We start from the raw sequence: 23,247 nt of genomic DNA on the forward strand, positions 1-23,247 counted from the left end.
ACGGGGTGGAGAAGCTACAGGGAAAGGAAAATCAAGAAAAGTTGAGGAAGAGAGATGTATTTTAAAAAATCACAGACTAAAAAACAGTACCTGAAAAAGGTTGAAGCAGATAGATGATGCCACCACCATATAAAGATTTTTCAGTGGCTCAGAAGTGGTACATGCATAGAGGATAACAGTAAAAGTCAGAGAAACATTGCACATTCATTCCAAAACAGCTGAACTGAGGATCTCCTGTGCCAAGTGACCTTCTTATGGCCTTAACTCCTAGCACTGCCATACCCACAACCTGAAATCCCTTGCTTATTTACTTCCGCGCCTCTGATCCTGAAGTCTCTGTGCACTGACCAAATATTGCTGCAGGATGCTGTAACAATAGCTGTATTGCTACAGTAGATGCAGCTGATTAACCAGGAGATATCCATGGCAAAATGCTTATCCCATGCAAGCTCAACACTTTTTTTCTTTCCCTTTCCCTTTCTCTTTCCCTTTCCCTTTCCCTTTCCCTTTCCCTTTCCCTTTCCCTTTCCCTTTCATTTTTCCTCTCCCTTTCCCTCTCCCTTTCCTTTTCCCTTTCTGTTTCCCTTTCCCTTACTTTTTTCTCTTTTTCTTCCTCTTCATCTTCCTTTTCCTCCTCTTCCTCTTCAGTTTTTTTGGTGTTTTGTTTTGTTTTGCTTTCCTGTGGAAATCACAGATTCACAGAGTGTTAGGGGTTGGAAGGGACCTTGAAAGATCAAGTCCAACCCCCCTGACAGAGCAGGACCACCTACTGTAGGTCACACAGGAACATGTCCAGGTGGTTTTGTATGTCTGCAGAGAAGGAGATTTCACAAGCTCACTGAGCAGCCTCTTCCAGTGTTTTGTCACCCTCACAGTGAAAAACTTTTTATTATGTTTACACGGAACCTCCTATGCTCCAACTTGCATCCCTTACCTATTGTCCTATCCTTGGCCATCCCTGAGAAGAGCCTGGTTCCATCCTCCTGACAGTCACCCTTTACATATTTGTAAACATTTATATGAGGTTGCCCCCGAGTCCCCTCTTCTCCAAGCTGAAGAGACCCAGCTCCCTCAGCCTTTCCTCATAAGGGAAATGCTCCACCCCCTTCATCATCTTGGTTGCTCTGCACTGGACCCTTTCAAGCAGCTCCTGGTCCTTCTGGAACTGAGGGGCCCAGATCTGGACACAATATTCCTGATGTGGCCCCACCAGGGCAGAATAGAGGAGAAGGAGATCCTCTCTTGACCAACTAACCACCCTGCTTCTAATTCACCCCAGGATGCCATTGGCCTTCTTGGCCACAACGGCACACTGATGGCTCATGGTGATCCTTCTGTCCACTAAATCTAACTTTTCCACTGGTTAAGTTTTAAAGTAAGACCAGTGGAAAATGACTGAGACTACAGGTAACTCTGGGAGCAAGTACTGCACGAGTACATCTGAAGGTTGTTCTTGGACCAGTTTGCTACAGGAAATGACATTCAGATTCTTTCCACATAGTTTATGGACAATCAGGAAGAGCTAATTCTCTCTTCCTTTCCCCAAGTCCCAGGGCAGTCATACTGTTCCCCTGTTATCTCCAGCCCTCTGCAAATGTTGTGAGTTCACAATGGATCTTGAAATGTGCCTCCAAACATAACAGCATCTTCAGCCTCCAATGTGGAATAAAGTATTTGAAACATGAAGGTTACAGAGAAGAGGAAAAAGTTGAGGCTAATACCTAATATTTTATTTTATACAATCTGTTTTTCCATTTGTCTTTTCAGCTAATTAATTTTTTTGCTATGATCTTCATGGAAAATGATGTGGTCAATTAGCTCAAAAACTTCAACAACACTAAATCAGCAAAAATTTTTACGCTGTTTGCTTTTGATTAAACTTACTAACATGAAGTCATCTTTGCCAAGAATAGCAGCTCAAAGTTTAGATTAAGAGGAATTGTCTTTGGACTGGAAAATATGAACAGGTCAAACTAAGAGCAGAGTTCTTCAGGGCAGAACAGGTTCTTCCAGTGAATTGACAACAACTTCCTGACAGAGGTGACTGAGAAAACAAAAAGAAGGTGCGTAGCTCTCCCTATACTTACAATACCAGAAGAAATGAGTGGGCATGGGAAGGCCTTCACTGCAGTCCTCTTGAGACAGTGGAGTTCAGGATCTTGAGAGGGGGGAGAAGGGCAAAAGGTGGGACCAAAGTTAGCAGAGCAAATTTTAATTTCTTTAGATGGTCTGGAAGAAGCCCATCAGTTATGTTTCTGGAGAGAAGGTGAGTCTGGGACAAAAGTCTAATTTTCAAGAATCACCCCCTCAAAGCTCAGGAATTTTTCATCCTGACATGCAGAAATCAAACAAATGTAGCAGAAGATCTGCATGGATGACCAGGAGATCTACATATCTGACTCAACTCAGATATGAACTGATAGTGTATTATGAGTGGAAACAGTGACAAGTGACCCAGGCAGAATAGAGAGCCACTGTCCAGTCATGCAAGAATGAGATTAGTAAGGCCAAAGCCCAACTGGAGTTGAACCTAGTGAGGAATGTAAACAGCAATAACAAAAGTTTCTACATATAAATTAGGTGAAAGAAGCCATGGAGAAAGCTGAGGTGTTCAGTGATTTATTTGCCTACATCTTTACTGGTAAAACTGCCTTTCAGGAATCCTAGGCCCTCAAGTCAAGAGCAAAAGTCTGGAGCAAGGAAGACTTACCCTGAGTAGAGCAGGATCAGGTTAAGAAGTACTTAAACAAACTGGACATGATGACTTGGTATGCATGCACATTGCTGAAGCAGCTGGGCCATGCCAGTGCAAGGTTACCCTCTGTTACCACAATCTTTGAAAAATTGTGGTGACTGGGGGAGGTTCCACGGGACTGGAAAAGAGCAAATACCACTCCTGTCTTTAAGAGAACAAGGAGAGTCTGGGGAGTTACAGGCTGGCCAGCCTCATCTCAGTCCCTGGCAAGGTAGTGGAGCAACTGATCATGGAAACTCTTGTCAAACCCATGAAGGACAAGAAGGTGACTGGGAGTAGTCAGCATGCAGTTACAAATAGGAAATGATACTTAACCAACTAGATGATGTTCTACAACGAGATAACTGGCTCAGTCAGTGGATGTTGCTTGCTTTAGTGATGCTTTGACACCATCTCCCATAATATCCTCACAGACAAGCTGAAAAAATATGGTTTAGGTAAGTGGACAGTGAAGTGGATTGAAAAGGGGCTGAACAACCAGGCCCAGAGGGTTGTGAAAACTGTCACCAGGCCCAGATGGAAGCAAGTCACCAGCAATGTGCTGCCAGGGTCAGTACTGGAGCCAATCCTGGTTAATATCTTTTCTAACTATCTGGATGATGGAGCAGAGTGCACCCTCTGCAGTTCTGCAGATGATACAATACTGGAAAGGAGCAGCTGACATACCAAAGGCTTTTGCTGCCATCCAGAGGGACGTGGATGGGCTGAAGAAATGGGCTGACAGAAATTTCATGAAGATCAGCAAAGGGAATTGCAAAGTCCTGCCCTTGGGGAAGAAAAAACCATTGGCATCAGTACATGCTGGGGCCAGCTGGAAAGCAGCACTACAGAGAAAGGCCTGGAATGGAGTCACATGCTGGAGAAGCTGACCACCCATCACCTTGCTTGCACAGCAAGCATTGGCCAGTGGGTATGCTGGGCTGGAATAGGGAAAGCATCACAAACAGGTGAAGGGAAGTGATCCTTCCCCTCTGCTCAGTGCATCTGAGATGCATCTGGAGAACTCTGCCCAGGTCTGGGCTCCCCAGCTGAAAAAGAGACATGGACATATTCCAGCAAAGGGTTACAAAGATCAAGGGATAGGAGAATTCATCATACAAGAAGTTTAGCAAGCTGAGAGTGTTTTGCCTGGAGAAGACTTGGGAGGGATCTTATTTATTTTTATAAATACCTGATGGGAGAGAAAGAAGACAATGAAGCCAGGCTCTTCTCCATCATTCTGAGTGACAGGACAAGAGGCAAGAGGCACAAACTGAAACACATGAAATGCCATCAACACTCAAGAAAGTTTGGGTTTTTTCTTTTACTATGGGAGTTGTCAAACACTTGAACAGTTTGCCCAGAGAGGTTCTGGAGAATCTTGGAGATAATAAAAATCATGGGCAACCCCCTCTACCTGACCCTGCTCTGAGTCAGGGGATGGAATAGGTAATTCTAATCCTGGTGGACTTCCAACCTCAAATATTCTGTGATCCAGTGTTTCAGGTGAGTACTGATGCCTTCCAAATTGCCTCTGAATATGATGTGCTTCTCATCTTGCCACACTACTGTAACTCGTTACAGAAGTCCATTATTTTTGACAGCTATTCAACAGCACACACAAATAGCCCTCTCCCCCCTTTCAGTACAGAACAACAATTTTTTCTGAAGCCCAGGGAAAAGTCAGTACTGCAATCTTAAAATATCTTCTTCGTTCAGAAAGACTGACTTCATGAAAGCCAACTGCCATCTACTGCAGCTAATGCTGTAGTAATTTTGTGATAAAAGTGTGAGTATGATCTTCCAGTCCTTATTCCTCATAGTCTTCCCACCACATCTTGAAAGACACCTGGCTCCAGTACATCTCACTTTTGAAAGTTCAACTCCCAGTTCCAGAAGCTTGATAAATGGAAAACTTGCTAGTAAAACCATCTAATTCACTACATGACAAAAAAATATTTCATTGTCAGAGAACACGTAAGAGATTTTAGAAGTTCTTGGACTGCCTTTCAGAATGTTTCTTCCTGCAGCCCGGTAATGTGAACTAAATGTCATGATCCAGAGCATGAGTGTGTTTGACCATGTGTGATCCACTACTTGAAAGCTTACTATCCTGCACCTATAGGAGTTTGATCGATCAGAAAAATGGAAGATAAAATAAACACGGTCTCTGTAGAGGTGCATGTTCTTACATGCAAAAATAGATGTCCAAACTATATGAGAATGCTACAGCTGTCACCAAAACGAATCCTTATAAAAACAACTAAAGCCTCAAAATCTCTTCTGGTTTACGGGAACAGTTATTGGTAAGGTAGAATACTATGTGAGAATATTAGTGCCTCATTTGTGTAGAGTCATTTAAGTAGATAATGTAACTGTATTAAAGACAGTTTTATTACAATGCTTGAAAGTGCAGTGTGTCTTTTATTATCCACAAATACATATTAAGACAGAAATGCAGCAATACTCTTTATTGTGTACTAAGTGCCGTAGCAATTTTCTTGACAGAAGTGTTGAAAGAAATCAAAACAATTCCCTTTGTAGCACTGTTACATAAATTGCACTGATATCTGACAACCATGATAAATTGAAACACACTGCAAAGAGGCAAGTTGCACAAAGCCACCTTGAAAAATGATAACAAGTGACCACACTGTTCCCAAGGAACCAAACCTTTCAAACAAGTCACATGCATCAAGTGTTTGTTGTCTTCTTCAGAGCACAGCATTGTAGTTAGAGCTGCATTAAGTTTCACAAGGAGAAAAATGCTGGTGTCCATATCCCCAAAATCCTTCTCAGGTCTATGCCAGGATGTCTCTTTTCCCTTTGCAATCCCCAAATTATTATGCCGTGATCCTCTGCTACAAAGAATCTAACAGAAACTGTCCAGATGGTATATCACACAAGTATTTCCACTTAATTAGTTTTTCTTTTCACTTCCACTTCACCACATGCTTCACTTACTACTTTGTGGTAAATGGAGCATGAGTATGAGTATGCCAAAGACTTAAAAAACTTCCATAATAACTCCTTCATGAAAAATTGCTGAACTTGCAGTGATTACTTTATAAACACAGTAAGCACCAGTATCATCTGCTGACATAAGGAATATTGCAAAAGAAAGATTCCATACCCAACATATCGCTGAAAGGACACAATCAGCTTCTACAGCCTCCCTTTGGAGGAAAGAAAAAAAAAAAGGAGTCAAAAAATCAGGAACACCCAAAGGCAAAAATCGCATTCATATACTTTAACAGCAAGGGTTAAAACCAAAAATGGGATAATGGATTCTTTGGGAGCATGTGCAAGCGTGTATACAACACTGCTGCCAGTGTGCATCAGTGAGCAATGGGAGAGATAGAAGAGGAGCACTGGTGTCAGGCGAGAAAATACAACCTCTGCAAATATTATATACAGCCCTTACTCCTCAGACATGCCCCTTGTATCTCTTCACAAACCAACAAGGAGATGCCAGGGATCCCCAACAATATTCATCAAGCATGTCTTTGCTTTGCAACTGCTCCACTTTTTCTCCAACTGAAATTGCCCCAATCTTAACCATAGCATTCAAAACCAAACAGTTTTCCTTTCCTGTCACATTGCTGACATTTGAAGGTTAAGGCCTCTTTCTTTGGTTACATTGTTATAGAAAATTAAGATATTGAAGGTAAAACAAAGAAGTCAATGCACTATTGTATTTCTAGATTGATGCAAACGAATATGCTCAATGTTATATTGAAATTTTCTCCCCACTCTACCTCCATCCCCAAGAAAAGCTTTAAAATCATACAAGGCACAAATGGCTAACATGTTTCAGCAAGGTCCCGTCTCTTCCTTGCTGCTCCTTTTTTGGCCCTGGTTTAACAATCTTTGGTGGCTTCAGGTGATGACAGTGGGTCCCTTGCGCCCTGTTCTCTCATGAATCTGAGATATTTTCAGTGCGATTGCTATAAGAGGACTCAGCACAGCCTGAAGAGGAAGAAATACATTGAATTACATAAAGCAGAAATATCAACAGACTTCTTAATTTATAAATCCCTCTTTCACCTGTACTACAGTAACAGTAAGGCATTCCACATCAACGGTTACGGAGTCTACAATGTCATACTTGATATAATGAAGTATGTGCATGTTTTGGGATGTATACTGAGTATACCTAAGCTATGGAGAAAAGAGAAGTCAGGAAATACACTATACTGATACTGTCTCTGTATTACAAGAATTGTGGAGGTCTTGTGAAGTCTGCTGTACAAAGCAAACTAGAAATCACAGAAATAGAATTACTTTTATTTTGATGAGTGGAAGCTATGTAAATGAGATTGTCTTCCTATACACAATCTGTGAAGCTTGGGGTCAGAAAGTACTGTAACGATTATGTTAACAGAAATCACAAATGTATTTTGAGTAATAACACCTGTAACTGTATTAAATAGGATGAATTGCAAGAGAAGTAGCATAAAAAAAGCTTCAGGCTACAGACCTTATTAAATGGCCACACATATGAAAATGCTGCAGTGGGTGAATGCAGACCATATGAGACCCAAGTAAAACATATTTTTTCAAATGGCAACTGCATCTTCTCTCAATCAATTAAATTATGTGCAAAGGTACAACTGGCAGATCTGGGGTTTGTGTGAAAGTTTTCTTTTCAGGTAATCTACATGTGATGACCCTCTAAGAGCTCCCACTGCTGCCTCTTTCAAATAAACTACATTCTGGATATAAACTTGATAAACTACATTCTGGATATAAACCTGTCAGGTTTAAAATCAAATCAAACAAAACAGTACTTCTGGACAGCTTAAATTTACAGTTTAACAAAATCAATACTTTCAATCTGTTTTGGCTACCTAGCAGTTTCTGACAGTATGAGGTTTTTGCTTTATTTATACTAATGGTCAGGTAGATAAATAACAAAGTGTGAGGAGACAAAATAACTGCTAGCAGAGCCATGGAGTAACACCATGAATGCCAAGTGAGTTTATGATCAAACTTAGTTATTCTCAAGTGCAAGCAGTTTGACAGGTTGTTGTTCAAAATGCTCCATATTTGTAGATATCTATCTACTGAAAAATCATTGAAGCAGAATACAAGTCCATTAAGATCAAACATACTTAGAGGAGACTAATATGCAGAGCACAAATTTGCATCTGTGGGCAAATGATGCAAAATTAAATATTAAAATGTGCCAATTTATAAGGTTTGGACCATATCACTTCATCAACACTGATTAAGAAGAACTGAGAGAAAAGCAAAGCATCTGAAGCCCCTCTGGTACTCTCCTGAGAAACCCCTTCTTTATTTAACCTAAAAAGCACAAGAAAATTTAAAAAGCAGCCCTACTGGCCAGCTTCACTTGACCCTGCTTTTTTAATCTATTTATCTCTTGGAAACTGTTTGAGACACAACATGTTATCCTTTAGATAAGATTTCAGAACTGAAAATTAACAGAACTCAATCAGAATTTTGTTTTAGCAATAGCATAGATGTCACACCTCTAAAAAAATAACCAGTAAGAATGATCAAACAAGCAGGTATCTAACATAAGGCAAATAAAGATCAAAAGCTCTTTGCTTGGGAATAATCTGTGCCAGAGCTGTCAGAAATGTATCATGCCTGCTTGGGTCATGTAGTATTTCATTTTCTCTGCAACCTCACAAGAAAATTCCACACAACTCCTTTTCTTCCAGCCAAGTTCTCAGATGAGACTTGCCCCATGGTCCATCTGGTTTTACAAAGGGTCAGGTAGGGCTGAAATGTACCTTCTTGCAGCTCAGCATATGTCTGGAGTTTGCCTTTAGATTTCGGCTTTTAGGTTTTCACAAGGTGAAAACTCTAGATAGCATTTACACTAAAACCTGCAAACTTTCATTAAAAAAAAACGTGTATTTCTGAAGAAAAAATATCTGTTCAGACATTGATTGTGAAGCTTGTGAATCTTTTCCCTTCAGTCTCTCCACTGCACTGAATTTCAGTCTCATAATAAAAAATGAATGCAAGAGCATTTTACACAGTCTGGGAACGGACACTTTCCAAAGGTCTCAAATTCACTTTTCCCAGTCCAGTGTAAGACTCAAAAATAAGTTGCCCTTTTCACAGTCTCAACAGAGAAAAGAATTCTGCTGAATTTACCTAGAAATAAGTAAAACAATACAGCTCATAGAACACTAATGCCCTCAAATAGGATCCAAACATTTTAGCTGACACCAGATAACTACAACTCTATTTTTCATTTCTCAAACTTTTACTCTGTGTTCTCTAACTGTATTGATCCTCATTTTGTATTCAGCATCACATCCACAAGTGTTATTATTTTAGACTCTCTCAGCTGCATACACACACAAGTAAATGTACAGGGTCCGAAAACTAGGAACAGTGGCTCTATTATTATTATATGTTACTATTTATAAAACACTGAACACTAAACCATTTACTCCCCACATTCTGAGATCACAGAAAACAATTCAAATTAGTCGGTCTTAAAAGAGTGCCCTACTGGGGACAAAAATCCCACCCCAATCAGCTCAAACTTTTGTGACTCTAACACAGGTATTTAAGCACCTGAATTATTAATAACCAAAATGAACAAATGCTCAGATCTTGCAACAGATTTTAAAGCAAAACTTGCATAGTACTTCATGTTCCAGAAGAATTCATGCTGCTGGAAGAAGGACAACAGTTTAACTTTTGGAGCTTTGCAAGGGTAGAAGATGTGCCAACTGTTTTCCATCTCTGCATTGTCCCTCTCTGAAAACTGTTGTCAAACCCCAAATTCTACTTCTTCATCTGCTTGTCCATTATATTTACTATAAACTGAAGTAGTTTTCCAGTTCACAAATATAGTCTTGAGGAAAATACGCTTGAAGAATGCTTTGAAGTTACAAGCAGATGTAATTGCTAGGTGGAGTTATTATTATTGTATGAATTATGATAAGCCTTGACATTTCAGGCATGGGCCAGAAATCCTTTTCTCCTGTAACACTTAAATGAATCCTCAGTCCTCCTCTTTTTATCTACACAAAGTTTGCTCAGAGACCAGGGGAAGTGATACAACTCTACATGCTGTTACAAGGACACAAAGGAATTAAAAAGTATCTCCTTCTTTTCTTACCTCTGCCTGCTCCTGTCATTTTTTCTTGGTACATGTGACTTTCTAAAGCCCTTTGTATCCTGGACAACAGAATCACTATCACACAAACTAAGGGAAAGAAAAAGAAGGGTAGAAGAGAGGGGAAAATTCCCCAAAACAGGTTTTGATGGTCTTCTTAAGGAGCTTTTCCTTAGGCTGTAATAGATTTTAAAGGTCAAACCAATTCACTTACAAAGCATCACTGAAGTGACAGAAGAGACACAAAGAACTGACTGAAACCACTGCAAAGTGAGCTCAGAACTATGGTCACACAGGCTGTCACCTTCTGTAGGGCTTTTGCCATTAACATCTTAGCTTAGAATGCCTGCTTAGATCTTGCATTAAAAAAAAAAAAAAAAAAAAAAAAAAAAAAACCAAACAAAAAACCCACAACAAAACAAAAAAACAAAAACCCAGAAGTCTTTGGAAAGGTTTATGCTACAGCCACCTATCCTAGAATATCTAAGCAATGTGGGTAGCCTGGTTCACTGAGGAACAAACTGGACTGGTTCTGTAACATGCACAGCCCTTGTGGTGTTTACTTTATTACCATGAAACAGCACACTCACAGCAGGAAAATGGAAACTGAACTCTCTACTCCTCTACACAATCTTCCTGCTGACCCAAATAAAATTACAATAAAGGTCAGGAGGCCAGCTGTTCTGCCTCCAGCAATAGAGGAAGGCAGGCATGAGGGGTGAAAATTACAGGAGAAAAATATAAACTAAGTGGTGGTATATGGAAACATCTCTGCTTGCAATACATCAGTAATTTTTTAGGATATCCAAAGAACTTTGACAGAAGATTGGGCTTAATGAATTGATTTCCTTGATTTACAAAGTATTTTATAATTTCTGTCACATGAAGTATTTGTCCTATGTAATAGCAAAACAGACCTCCAGTTCCAGTTTATTTAAAATTAATTGACTGTATGGCTCTGGGTAGAGGCTTAACTACCTGAATAGTGCAAACATGCTATGTTACCTGAGAGTGTGATGAAACAGATGGAAAACTTCATATCCCACCTCACATCAAAGAAAATCTCACATTATGTAATAGAAAAGGCAAAACTTCATGTGATATCTCTGGACCATACTGTATTATTTAATAGCCAGCCATGGCCATGATAAAAGACTCAAAATTTAAAAAATAAAGGGGCAATAAATATGTAGCAAAATGTACTTGTACTTGGGGTTGTAAGAGTGTCTCAATAGAACCAAATAGAAAACTTTATTTTTATCCCTATTAAGTGATATTCAATACAAAGACTTCTGGGTTATTGATTTCAGTTCCCTGCTCCTGGACAAACTCATACCATAACCAGTTGCTTTATACAATCACTATGTATACATATGTATGTACACACAATGATACATAATCATAATTCTTCCAACCAACAACCATGGCCCACCTGAAAATCAGTTTGTTTTGTCCTCTGGTACTTGCCATTCAAAAATTGCTTCAGAAATTCAGTCTTTGATGATCTACATTTGATGATCAATTTTTCTTTTGATTGCTGTGCCTTTTTAGACAAAAACTCAAAGAAACAACTCCTGTCCCAAAATCTTTGTTTGGCTGCTGCTAGCCTAATAATTCTGTAGCTAACTAATACATACTTCACCAGTCTTTGGCAAAATTAATTGTGATTAACTGCACCCCATTTAAAGAGTACCTGATACAGCCTGCACAGGTCTCTGAAAACACCTATTTATTGCTGTTGCAATTCACATAATTAATAATATACTATAAACAGAGCTATTTAGTCCATGTTCAGAACAATCCAGATTATTAACTACACTGCTCCCAAGGAACTTACCCTGCAACAGCAGCACAACTGTGTTGCTGAAGAACACACTGGATTTACAAACAAAACAGATCTGCATAGTGAGTCACTTCTATCTTAGTCTTTATATATGAAACTTCCTGTTTGAATCTTATTCAAGTTTGACAATATATCCAGGTGGCTAGACGAAGGACAAGAAGATACCAGCCATGTTGTGGGATCTCCAAATAATAAATAACAAGTTGATCTGTAAAACAAGGCTGTAACTGTGCCTAAAGGTCAATAAGCTCTTATTTTAGTACTTAATGTCCCATGAACATATCCCTTGAGTTTCCAACTGTGATAAATTTAGGACAGCAAATAGCACCATTAACTTTACAAAAAGATACATGCCAATGTATAAAGGTCCGAGGCTTCAGATAGAAGTCTATTGTTTTTTACAATGAGCTGAACTTTCTGAACTTGCTAACTGGATGCCTACCTATTTGATCGGTTAAAACTATATAAATCTTTTTAAGGAAACCTTCCAAATAAGTTGGAAAGCCGTTTTCTCAGTAATGTACAGTGATGAGGGGCACCACCAGTGACACAGTGTGTCAACAGAGTGGCCTTCCATTCAAAGGGGGGCATTCCAGTTTCAAAAAAATGTAGACTTAAAAATTGTGATTGTAGACTTTAAAAAATTGTAAACTACATACAGGTGTGGTCTAGATTTCTGCTTACACACAGAAGAGGCACCCACCACTGGTGTATACACTGTCAAAGAGAACAGAAGGAAACTAGAAAAGCCTGAAAACTGCTGAAAAGCTGGCTGATTAATTTTGGAAAAGGCTATGTCTGAAAGGAAAGGGGAGAAAAATGATGCTGACAGGAGGGAAACTCAATCTAGTTACCACTATGATCCAACAAAAGGGCACTGCAAATTCCAGTATGAGTTGTTTATCAAAACAGATTTATTTCTTGTGAAAAAGACCCAAAACCATGCATTAGTGTATTTTTGCCTTTCTTTTCAGGTGTTGACTGGAAGTATCACCAGGCAAAAACACAAAGCAATATAAAGCTTTCATATTCCACTTGCAGATGTAAAAAGTAAAAGTAATGGAAAGAAGCAGTCCTGTAAGGAGAATCAATTGTGTATTTGCTTAGGCAGCCAATAATTTTTGCAAATAATTTCATGCCTTGGTTTATGATATGGGCTGGTCTTGTTCAACATCTTTATCAGTCATATAGATGAGGGGATTGAGTGTTTCCTCAGCAAGTTGAGCTGCTGATGACATTGAGTTGACTGGGAGTGATCTGCTCAAGGGTGGAAGACTCTGTAGAGGGACCTGAACAGGCTGGGTCAGTGGGGTCAAAGCCAATTTTTTGAGGTTCAACAAGGCCAAGTGCTGGGTCCCGCATTTCAGACACAAAAACCCTTTTCAGCTCTACAGATTTGGGGAAGAATAGCTGGAAAGCTTCCCAGAGGAAAAGGACCTGGGAATACTGGCTGATACCTGGCTGAATATGAGCCAGCAGCGTGTTCAGGTGGCCAAGAAGGCCAGCAGTATCCTGGCCTGCATCAGAAATAGTGTGGCCAGCAGGATGATGGGTGTGATCATCCCACTATACTTACTGGCCACTGGTGAGACTGCAGATAGAATGCTGTGTTCAGTGCTGGGCCCCTCCCTTCAAGAGGGATATTTAGCTGCTGGAGGGTGTCCAGAGAAGCACAACCAAGCTGGTGAAGTGTATAGAGCACAAGTCCTATGAGGAGAGGCTGAGAGAACTGGATTTGTTTCCTTTGGAGAAGAGGAAGCTGAGGGGAGACCTTACTGCTCTCTGCAACTACCTGAAAGGAGGTTGTAGAGAGGTGGGTGTTGACCTCTTCTCCCCAGTAAATAATGACAGGATTAGAAAAAATGGCCTGAAGTTGTGCCTGTGGATCTAGAGATGCACCAGGAGACTAGAAATTTGGAAGAATTTCTTTACTGAGAGTCATTAGGTGGTATTAGGAATGGGCTGCCCAGGGAGGTGGTGAAGTCACCATTCTTAGTCATACTCAAAAAATGCGTAGATGTGGTACTTCAGGATATGCTGTAGTGTTTTTTCCTGGGTTGACAGCTGGATTCAGTGACCCTAGGGCTCTTTTCCAACCATGACAATTCTGTCATTCTGTGATGCTAAGTATGAAAGAGAATTTTTCATGATCAGCCCAGACAGAGTACAATGTTACAGAAACTGCATGCAGTCATCTACCCAATTACAGAGAACAACTACACTTAAAAAAAATAAGCATTTAACCCAAATGTAACAATTTTCTTAAATACTATATAAGGTATATGCTTTACATCTGTACATCACTGCCCTTTGAATTACTAGTCACATACAACTATGTTGACTCTGCCCCTATTACTGAAAGTAAGTAAGAAATAAAGTAAAATCTGTCTCAGCTCTTTCAAGTGTACATTTCAGTATGAATCTCTAAGCACACAAAAGGAATTATAAAGACAGGAAGACTATGCTGGCCCTCCCCAGCAATGATGTTTTCTGAAAAAGGAGTTTGCTATTCACTGCCTTCCACATATTCCGCTGAAAACTATAAAATGTTCTCCTGATAAATTTTTAGTTATTTTTGTACCAACAGGAGGAACTCCTGCAATCAAATTTATGTGCTCCCTTGAAATCAGCCATCTGCTTGCAGGATACATAACCTTGCACATCCTAACATCCTGATGTTGTTGGCAATGTATGCAGCTAGGGCAAGAGAAGAGAAGCGGTGGAAACCACAGAAATTTATTTAATTAATTGAGATGAAACTGCTCTTTGTCCCAGATTCTTGTGCACATGTGTTTATAGTACTATGTACTATAGTACTATGTCCTCCCTGAGGCAGTCTGGGTGTTAAAAAGTCTCTCTGCACCAAATAATTGCAGGAAAGTCCCTGAAACAAGTTCCAAGGCAATGACATTTCTACCCCTGGGATTATCTGTTCACCAGTGAGCATCCTGGATAAACAGCCTGAAGTATAGGAATCTGACAGGCTCTTACTGTCTTTCTTTTCTGTACCTGGGAATAACAAACCATATTGATATCTAGAATAAGAAACCACACTCTGAAAGCCCTGAGGGCAGTGATAAGCCCAGCTGGCTCTGCCCAGTCTCTCCTGAGGACTACCTCCTGGCATCCTGCCCATGGGCTCCCACTCCGCCCTAGGGGTGCTGGAGCTATCCCATAGGAGTGCTTGGCTTCAGACTCATCTAAGGATCTGCTGGGTGGGCCTCAGATCTACACTTTCCCTGAAGGACCCCTGGGAGGCACATTGTACTTTGTCTCCAGTCTAACTTTGACCGTCTCCTGGCTGGACCAACACTGTTGCCTTGTCTCCAGCCCTGTTCTTGGTCCCATCCAACCTCCTCCAGGTGTATCCTGAACCAGACCCACCATTTGCCTTGTCTAGAATGGTTGGTGGAGCTTGTTACCAGAGCCTTGCTCTGACTGCTCCACTTTCTGCAGTGGGACTGTCCCTTGGACAATGAGGGCACTGCCCATGCTGCAGCTGCTCTGACTGTCTGGCTCCTATCACCTTGTGCACCCTTGCTGCTCCCTGGACACCTGATCCCTGCAGAGGAGGCCACTAGACCTTGGTGGACTTCATGCACCTCTCAAGCAAATCCATGCAAAACAGAGATGAAAATTAACAGGAGGATAGCACATTCCTTATTTTCTAAGGAAAATGCATTTCTTACTTTCTCTTCTCTCTCAATTTAGATTTTTCATGAGTGGAAATCTCACTGAGTACATTTGCTATTTTCCACTTACATAAAAAAAAATAAATCAACTGGTAAATACAGGGCATTGAGAGATACAGAAGCCTAAACTGCCAGCATGTCACACCTTGTTTTGCATACCTTGTAACAAGTAGAATAGTCCATTGATGCAAAAAAGTATTCAACTTCAAAAATCACATTCTCATTTGTAATTAAGTAGTCAAAAGTTTAGCTAGATGCGTGTTGCAAGTATATGCTTTATTTTTTTCTAGGATTTTCTTGTTAAGATTCATTAGACAGGAAGCATGTTCAGATCATACATTACGTGTCACGTACCACAAGGTTGCTGGTCTCCTTCAAACCTCTAAAATGAAATTTCAGTCCATCTCTCACATGCCATTTTTTAATTTACCCTTTTTTAATAAGTTAACACAGAGAAGCTACAAACATTGCTGATTATACCTCAGCTTTGGTCAGTGGTGGGTCCACCTCAGAGCCAGAGAACTGTCTGTTCAACATGGGGCCCTGTTCAGGTGTCTCCTCACAGAACCCACCCTTTCAGCCCCCCCTGCTACCAAAACCTTGCCATGTATACCCAGTACAGTAAAAAGAACGAATGGGGTTGTAGCAGTGTTCTTCCTTGCTCAAAACAAATTTATGGCTCTGCTGGATGGTTAAAACTGGGTGCGCAGAAATACAATAAAATTGATTAAAAATGCCCACTGCTCTGAGATTTAGCATTCTATGTCTTCTATCCAAGGAGTTACTGAGGATACAACTCTGTGTAAGAAAAAGCAAATAAAATTAACAGATCAGATCTGCAGAAATGGGCTCTGCAAAATTTCTGGAAAAACCAAAGAACTTTGCATGACTGATAGGTGGTTGTTTAATATCACTAGGACAGACTCTATATGTTTTTGGTGGGAATCTGGTGAAAAGTCTATGTCAAACATTTATCTGCAGTACTAATGCATTTAACAGCACTTATGTTTAGGGAAATTTGCATTTTGCATTCCAGTTATGAATACACAATTAAACAGAACTTCAAACTACAGGGTTTTGATCTACTGCAAGCCAAATGCTTATCCTTACTTCCATGAAACATCCTTAGTTGTCTCATGTTGTATATCACAGCATGAAGGTGTTTTACTAGGAAAAATCTGACAGTTCAAAATGTGATTTATATTATAAATTGTATTAGGCATCTGCTGGCCAATACTGCAATTTGTTCTCAACGTTCCCTCTTCTTAGGAAAGAGTCCAGTTATGATATGAGATAATCCTCAGCCAACTGCAAGTCTTTCCCTTACAAGGAATCCCTGCATTGTTTAGTCTTTGGCATCAGTATTCTTAACTGCACTCTCATCATGAAGAATCCCTGGATTGCCCTTTAACTAAGTCATCCTCAGAAAACCCACTTGAAATATAATTATTTTTTTAATATTCTTCCATAACCAATCTTACAATGTTTGGGAAAAAATGTGAAAAATTAAAACTAACATGGCTTCTCTTAATAGCTTAGCAGTCGTTACCCATTTTCATCACTAAGCATCTCAGACCTTGACCTTCCTGTTGTATTAGTTACTTCACAAACATACATTCAAACTGCTGGTGCTGCCTCAAAAGATGTACAGTTACATGATTAGAAGAATTGTTCACAAACACAGTACACAAAGATCAAGATGCTGAGCACTCCTTCTAATTAAAGATGAAAACCTGCAGCCATTGCTATTGAAGAGGACATGTGCTACTTACACACTTAATACATTGCTACTGCATTACCTGTGGCTCCTTATTGTGCTGGCTAGGATCCTTTTCATAACTCTCTGCATAGATCCGGAGAGTAGCTCTGACATGGCTAGAAGCACTCATTCTGAAGATGAGCCTGGAAGCATCTGAAAAAATAATCCGCAGCCCCTGTGGGAGAAGAGGGAGAAGAGATATACAGCATATATGTATGGTGGCTGTACCTTGACAAATCACAGTCCACTGCATTAAAATAAAAAGTGAAAGGAAGAGTTATTTGAATATAATTCCTTTTTCCCTGATTCCATTCCCTAATTTCCATTTATTCATTTTCCCCAATCTAAAGACTAGAAATAAATTAGTGTATTTCCTCCCACCTTTCATAACAAAGACTCTCTTACTACTGTTTTTATTTCCTTCATCTAACTTGTTCTGTGTGGCAGAGTATAAAATCAGGCCAAACATCATTAAGACCAAACTGCATAGTAAAATAGTTGTAGTGTTTCAATACTCTAAAAAGTGTCACTAACATGCTATTCAGTTCTCAGTCCATAAATGGTACCCTTAGTTAGGCTAACTGCCACTTCTGCAATGCCACTGAACTTTATTTCCCCTTTTAGTCCTGCTGTTGGAAAATGCCTTGTGCATAAACTGTGATCCTTACTACTTTTGTTTAAGGGTAAGCCATCAAAAATGAGAGAAAATAATTAAGAGAGAAGTGTTTTATTCTTCCAGTTTTATCAGCAGCTTAAGAAGACATTGACATTAGCAACACAGTGCTTTAGCATTCTGAAATATAATTAGAAGCCTTTGTTTCATCAAGTAAATGCCAAAAACTTCTTCAACACTGTGTAAAGCATCGCTCAGTTGATAATCACAGAGCCACAGAATACTTTGTGTTGGAAGGAACACTTAAAGGTCATTTAGTTCAACCCCTCTGAAGTGATCCAAACATCATCAACTAGATCAGGTTGCTCAGATCCCCGTCCAACCTGACACTAAGCATTTCCAGGAATGAAGCATCTACCACCACTCTGGGCAACTTCTTCAAGTGTCCACCACCCTCATCATAAAAAATGTTTCCCTTATATGTAGCCTACATCTACCCTACTTAATTTAAATTATTAATCCTTGTACAATTACAACTGATTCTGCTTAAAGGTTAGTCCCCATGTTTCTTATGAACTTTCTTCAGGTATTAAAAGGCCACACAATAAGGTCTCCCAGGAGCCTTCTATTCTCTATGATGAACAAAGCCAATTCTGTCTGTCTGTTCTCTAGGATAGGTGCTCTCCTCTTGGGCCTCCCTATTGTGGCCCACACCCAGTCAAACAGCTTCACATTTTTCTGGTGAAATGCCAATTATCACTAGAAAATACTCATCAGGAAGACATTGCACATGGGTAAAGGGTTGGATTAGCTGTCCATCTCTCATTTCAGTGATAAAATGAAACATTTTTTTAGCTGCTAGTATGGAATTATATATTCATGCTGACATATACTGGCAACATAAATTTACCTGGTAGTCTGCATAGGTTTGACATACAGAAAGAGCCTGCATGCAGAAGGCTGAGCTTTACATCCTGCTTTTCTACTAAGTGGCCATTAAGCCATCTTCATAATGAGCTGGTTCGGTTGATGCTAATGGAGTTTTGCCAATGATTTCAATGGAATCAAGACTTCCTCTTGGATGCCTAGAATTATACAGGCAGCTTGCTGCAACTTGATCCTGTGAACAAGAGGTTGTCTTTTGCTGACTGGTCATTACACCTAACTTTATGGCAGTGAAAAGAAATAAGATAAAATTAAGAGCTTCCCAGTTCTGTGCATAGTTTATTTCAAATGACTGTCAAACCCCAGACCAGCAGCTCCAAGTGCAGAACATTAATGTCAATCAACTTTAAAAGAGAAGGAAGGGAATCCAATCCATCTGTTCCAATTACATGTGTGGACACCAGAGCATGTGAGTGTCTTATTCTCCAAAAACTAAACGGGCATTTTACATGCTCCTGCCAGGCCTACTAACTCCCACAATGACATGACTAGAAAGACCACTTTAATACTTTGATAGGCTACACATACTCCATGTTTATGTAGCAATAACATCATTAACACATTATTACTTGGTTCAGCACATCTGAAGTCTCACCACTTATTGAATTATGGTTTTTGGATTAAAAAAGTTTAGTAAAAAAAAAAAAAGTTTAGTATAGCTTCCTCATTGAACATCTGGAGATACTTATTTTAGTATCTGGGCCAGCTAATGGATATTAATGAGATCAGCATTGAAGCTGATGTGATGGAGACAGAGCTGTGCAGTGATTTCCCTCTTGAACATTACAGTCCAGTAAAACAGCGAGCTGATGTATCAGTATCTATGAAGCACTCATAAAACTAGACCTACTATGCATTACACCATGAAGTTTGGTTTCCAGAGGTTTGTGGTGTTCTTCAGTCACTAATTTCAGCAGCAATGTATTGGATATATGACAATACTTTTACTTCAAAATACTGCAATTATCACAGTTTTTATTTGGTCCTCTAGGAATAGAGGGCCACACTTACTACTCTGACAGGAAGCATCTTACTGCTGGTGCACAACTGAAATACTATACTGAACAGAGAAGAATTTTTGCCTTATCTCTGGAGAGTTATTTCAAACAACTTTTTTCCAGCTTTTCCATTACCCATTTCCTGACTCTTACTCAAATTGAAAAGCAAAAAACCAAGATTACTTGCAGAATTCTTTGCACCCCAAATCTAAAAACAGAAGTGAGAAAATATTAACAAATTTTCAATAACAAAGATCCAAAGTTTTATTTTGTGAATCTCATGATATTGGATCCCTTCATTAAAGAGCTAGAAGTTAACCATTATAATGGGCAATATGTACTTCCCAACCTTCTAATTCAAATTGTACACAAAAATGCAACCAGTTCACTTTTTGGCTTTCAGTATCCTTAGGAGTAGCACTGCTATGTGCACAAGGGCTAGCACAACAAAATTTTAAATATGAAAGCAGTCTTCAAGAACAGAAGAATGGTTCCTTTCATTTTGTACCTTATTATTGCACTGTGACAAACAATATTCACAGGTTTCAATAGTCCAAATTAATTAGAAGCTACAGTCTAGGCATACTGTTTGCTGCCTATTTTGCTGCTAACATGTTTGCTTTCTGAGCCTGCTCACCAGCTTCTCCTTCATGAGACCCAGTGCAGTTACACTGAATATAGATCTCTCTTTACTGCCAGCTGGGAAAAAAACTTTGAACGAGTTCCTGAAAACATAGCTGGAATATCTGCATGAAGGTCATCAGAGTCAGAAAGAGACACCTCCATTTACATAAAAAGCAAATTACCAGAGGAAAACGGCAGTAGCAACAAAATGCTGTTGCATTTTCATGCATCTATGTTCTCCCTTATTTCCATTGTGCTTAGACAATCCTAGTGATGCTGCAGACACATAGAGCTGGGAGTGTGACCTTGCCAGAAGACAAATTCTCAAAAAATACATGTTTCACCTGATGAAAAGACATGCTGTCTGGTTCTATGGGCTCATTTGGGTCCGTTCGAAAATAGGTCAAGTCATGTTTCTCTGTTTGCTTTACACATTGATATCATTAGCAATTTTATTCTAATTTAGGACAAGGATTCTGGAAAAAAATTAAAGAAAAAAAAATTTCAAAGCTACTGAAATTTGTAAAGCTACTGAAAATTTGTAAGCTACTCTTTGAAAGTATGAGGGCCACAAGTGCCTGTAATTTTGCAGTGGACTTGGATAGTATGATAGCCTCATATCTTGTTTCAGCAGTAGTATGCACAAAGAGAGTAATTCAGTGGTAGATGAGCTGCTTGTATTATCTGGATGCCATGATGAAAGGAATTACAGGGACTCTGAGTAGAACAGCACAACAACAGCTTTGATAGCTTGTGGCATCATTTGCTAGGGTCTGGTCAGGTCAAATGATTTATAGACAAGAGAAGCTAGGACAATAAAAATAAACAACACAAATTCAGAACACATTTTAATGGGTCGTAGCTCACCTTCAAGACATTTGAACATATATTTACACCTGGAAAAAGTACATGGGTTAGCTTTGAGCACATCATGAATTTCAAAATACTGAAGGCTCAGTTTGAACTGCTATTCTTGATAGCTAAAGTATGAGCTAAGCTCATTACAGACACAGCCCAGAAGGAACACAGAACCAGTCATTTGGGCTAGACATACACACATACAGTGCAGTCCACTGAGGTCTCATGCAGTGTTGAATACAACAGGCACTGTGTCATATGCACAGTAATTATTGCAAATTCTGTGGGTCACCAAGAGCAAGAAAATTTTAACTTTTCTTGTAATGTCTTGCAAGTAGAGATTTCAGATAAAAAAAAGAACTGTCTTTCAACAAGACACTTTGCACTGTTCAGGAAAGGGCACTCTCCCTGTATGTGCATTGCTGTCAACAGGGACTCCATCCCCTCATACATTCTCTGTGACACTATCACCCCTTGTTATGCACAGGAAGTGCAAACTAAACCACAGGCGGGTTTTCTTATCCAGGCCGAGTTAATCTTAAGTAGGATATGCAATATCTATCAGAGCAAAGAAAACACCATCCTATAAATAAACGGAGAGGTTTGCCAGATGAACATTAGAAACAACACAGTTAGTGACAATATTACAGTTGTGAAACTTTGCTACCCCATCACTACGACCATACCTGTCTTTTGGTCACAGTGCCATCCACAGGATCTATGTACTCAAAGCTGTCTGTTCTTTCCACACTGTAGATATTGCTACCCACAGCAAACTGCTGATGTCTGAATGATTTGTCAGTGATCAAAGCTTCCAGATCTCTCATTATGAAATATGCTGTTCTGGGCTCCAGTGCTTCATAATCAAACCTTGCATATATATAAAAAAGTAGAAACAAGAAGTAAGTTCCCAATCCCTGAAGAAACAGCTCTGCTTTCATCGAACTCTGTATACTCTCAATTATCAATTTATTGCTTATATAAAAATTCAGAGGTAGACCACTGAAGTATTGATTCTGAGTCAAACCAGAACACACATTAAAGTCCTCTGCAATTTGGCCACAAAATGTGTGCACAAAAGTTCTACACTGGCCATCTGACTATGAGTTAAGAGAAATAATTCAGAGAACTCAAGGTTTCTAAAGCAGCTTCATCAATACACAGCTATCTTATCAAGATTAGAATTCACCCTTTTGAGACCTCAATAAAAATGAGCAAATGTTTGGATCCTCAGAAGAGTTCTCCTGAATTAGAAGTAGCCATAGTTCCAGTTGTCACTAAAATACTACCATATGGAAGCACATACAGAAACAAATGCAGGAGTAACTCTTGCTGGAATTTCCATTTTTTTTTACCATGTAATGAACGATGCCTACAGATTCCACAAGTAAATAATTCAAATCTTTCTAACACTCAATATCAGAAAATTCAATTACTCATATATTACGCGTGGTATATACATGATGCTTCTTCAGTAAGTAAATTCTGCTGCTACTTACTTATCAGAAAAAAACTGAACCGTGTCAATCTGTGTCATATTTTTATTCTGTGAACACAACAAATACACACTTAAATATAGCTGAACACAGAACAGAAGCCACGGTTGTGGCAGAATTGTCTTATCAACTGCATAATTTCCTGCACCTTTTCCTCATTTTTCTCACCTGCAGTAGTAGTGCCGGCCAAATTTTGTCCAGTGATCCCTGACAATCTCCTCCACACTCTGCTTTCGAGCTGCTAGGATGGAAAGCCAAACCAGCACAGCCCACAGTCCATCTTTCTCTCGAAGGTGATCAGATCCTAAAGAGATGTAGGTAAAGCACATTTTTTGGTACAACTGCAAATCAGAAAACATGGTAAAGAGCCTAAGCAAATATCTCATTTAACTTTGTATGTAACATCAACAGTGTTAACCTCAGCAATTCCAGTATCATCCAGATGGATCACCAGAACTGACATTTAAAATGTGATTTGACAAAACCCAAATACCTAAGGCTAAATAGAAAGATGTATAAGTATTGGGACAGAAATCATAGTAACAGGAAAATATTTTTAGTCATGATTCCTGCTCAC

The 23,247-nt window shown here is 39.5% G+C and overlaps 1 protein-coding gene across 2 annotated transcripts in view; it reads right to left on the bottom strand.

The window, feature by feature from the left end:
* PGM5 (phosphoglucomutase 5) overlaps positions 1–23,247 on the bottom strand; it is a 153,359-nt gene that overhangs the window by 77,669 nt on the left and 52,443 nt on the right. Inside the window, exons 8-11 of one of the 2 annotated variants that reach the window (XM_071730217.1) lie at positions 22,839–22,974; positions 21,861–22,044; positions 17,177–17,311; positions 5,191–6,703 (exon numbers count right to left, since the gene is read on the bottom strand). In XM_071730217.1, coding sequence (XP_071586318.1) covers positions 6,614–6,703; positions 17,177–17,311; positions 21,861–22,044; positions 22,839–22,974 — 545 coding nt within the window. In that variant the 3' untranslated portion in view covers positions 5,191–6,613. Of the gene's footprint in view, positions 1–5,190; positions 6,704–17,176; positions 17,312–21,860; positions 22,045–22,838; positions 22,975–23,247 lie in introns of those variants that run through there. The other variant, XM_071730216.1, reaches the window with a different exon arrangement.

The sequence above is a fragment of the Heliangelus exortis genome, chromosome Z (genome assembly GCF_036169615.1).
Source record: "Heliangelus exortis chromosome Z, bHelExo1.hap1, whole genome shotgun sequence".
Lineage (NCBI taxonomy): Eukaryota > Metazoa > Chordata > Aves > Apodiformes > Trochilidae > Heliangelus > Heliangelus exortis.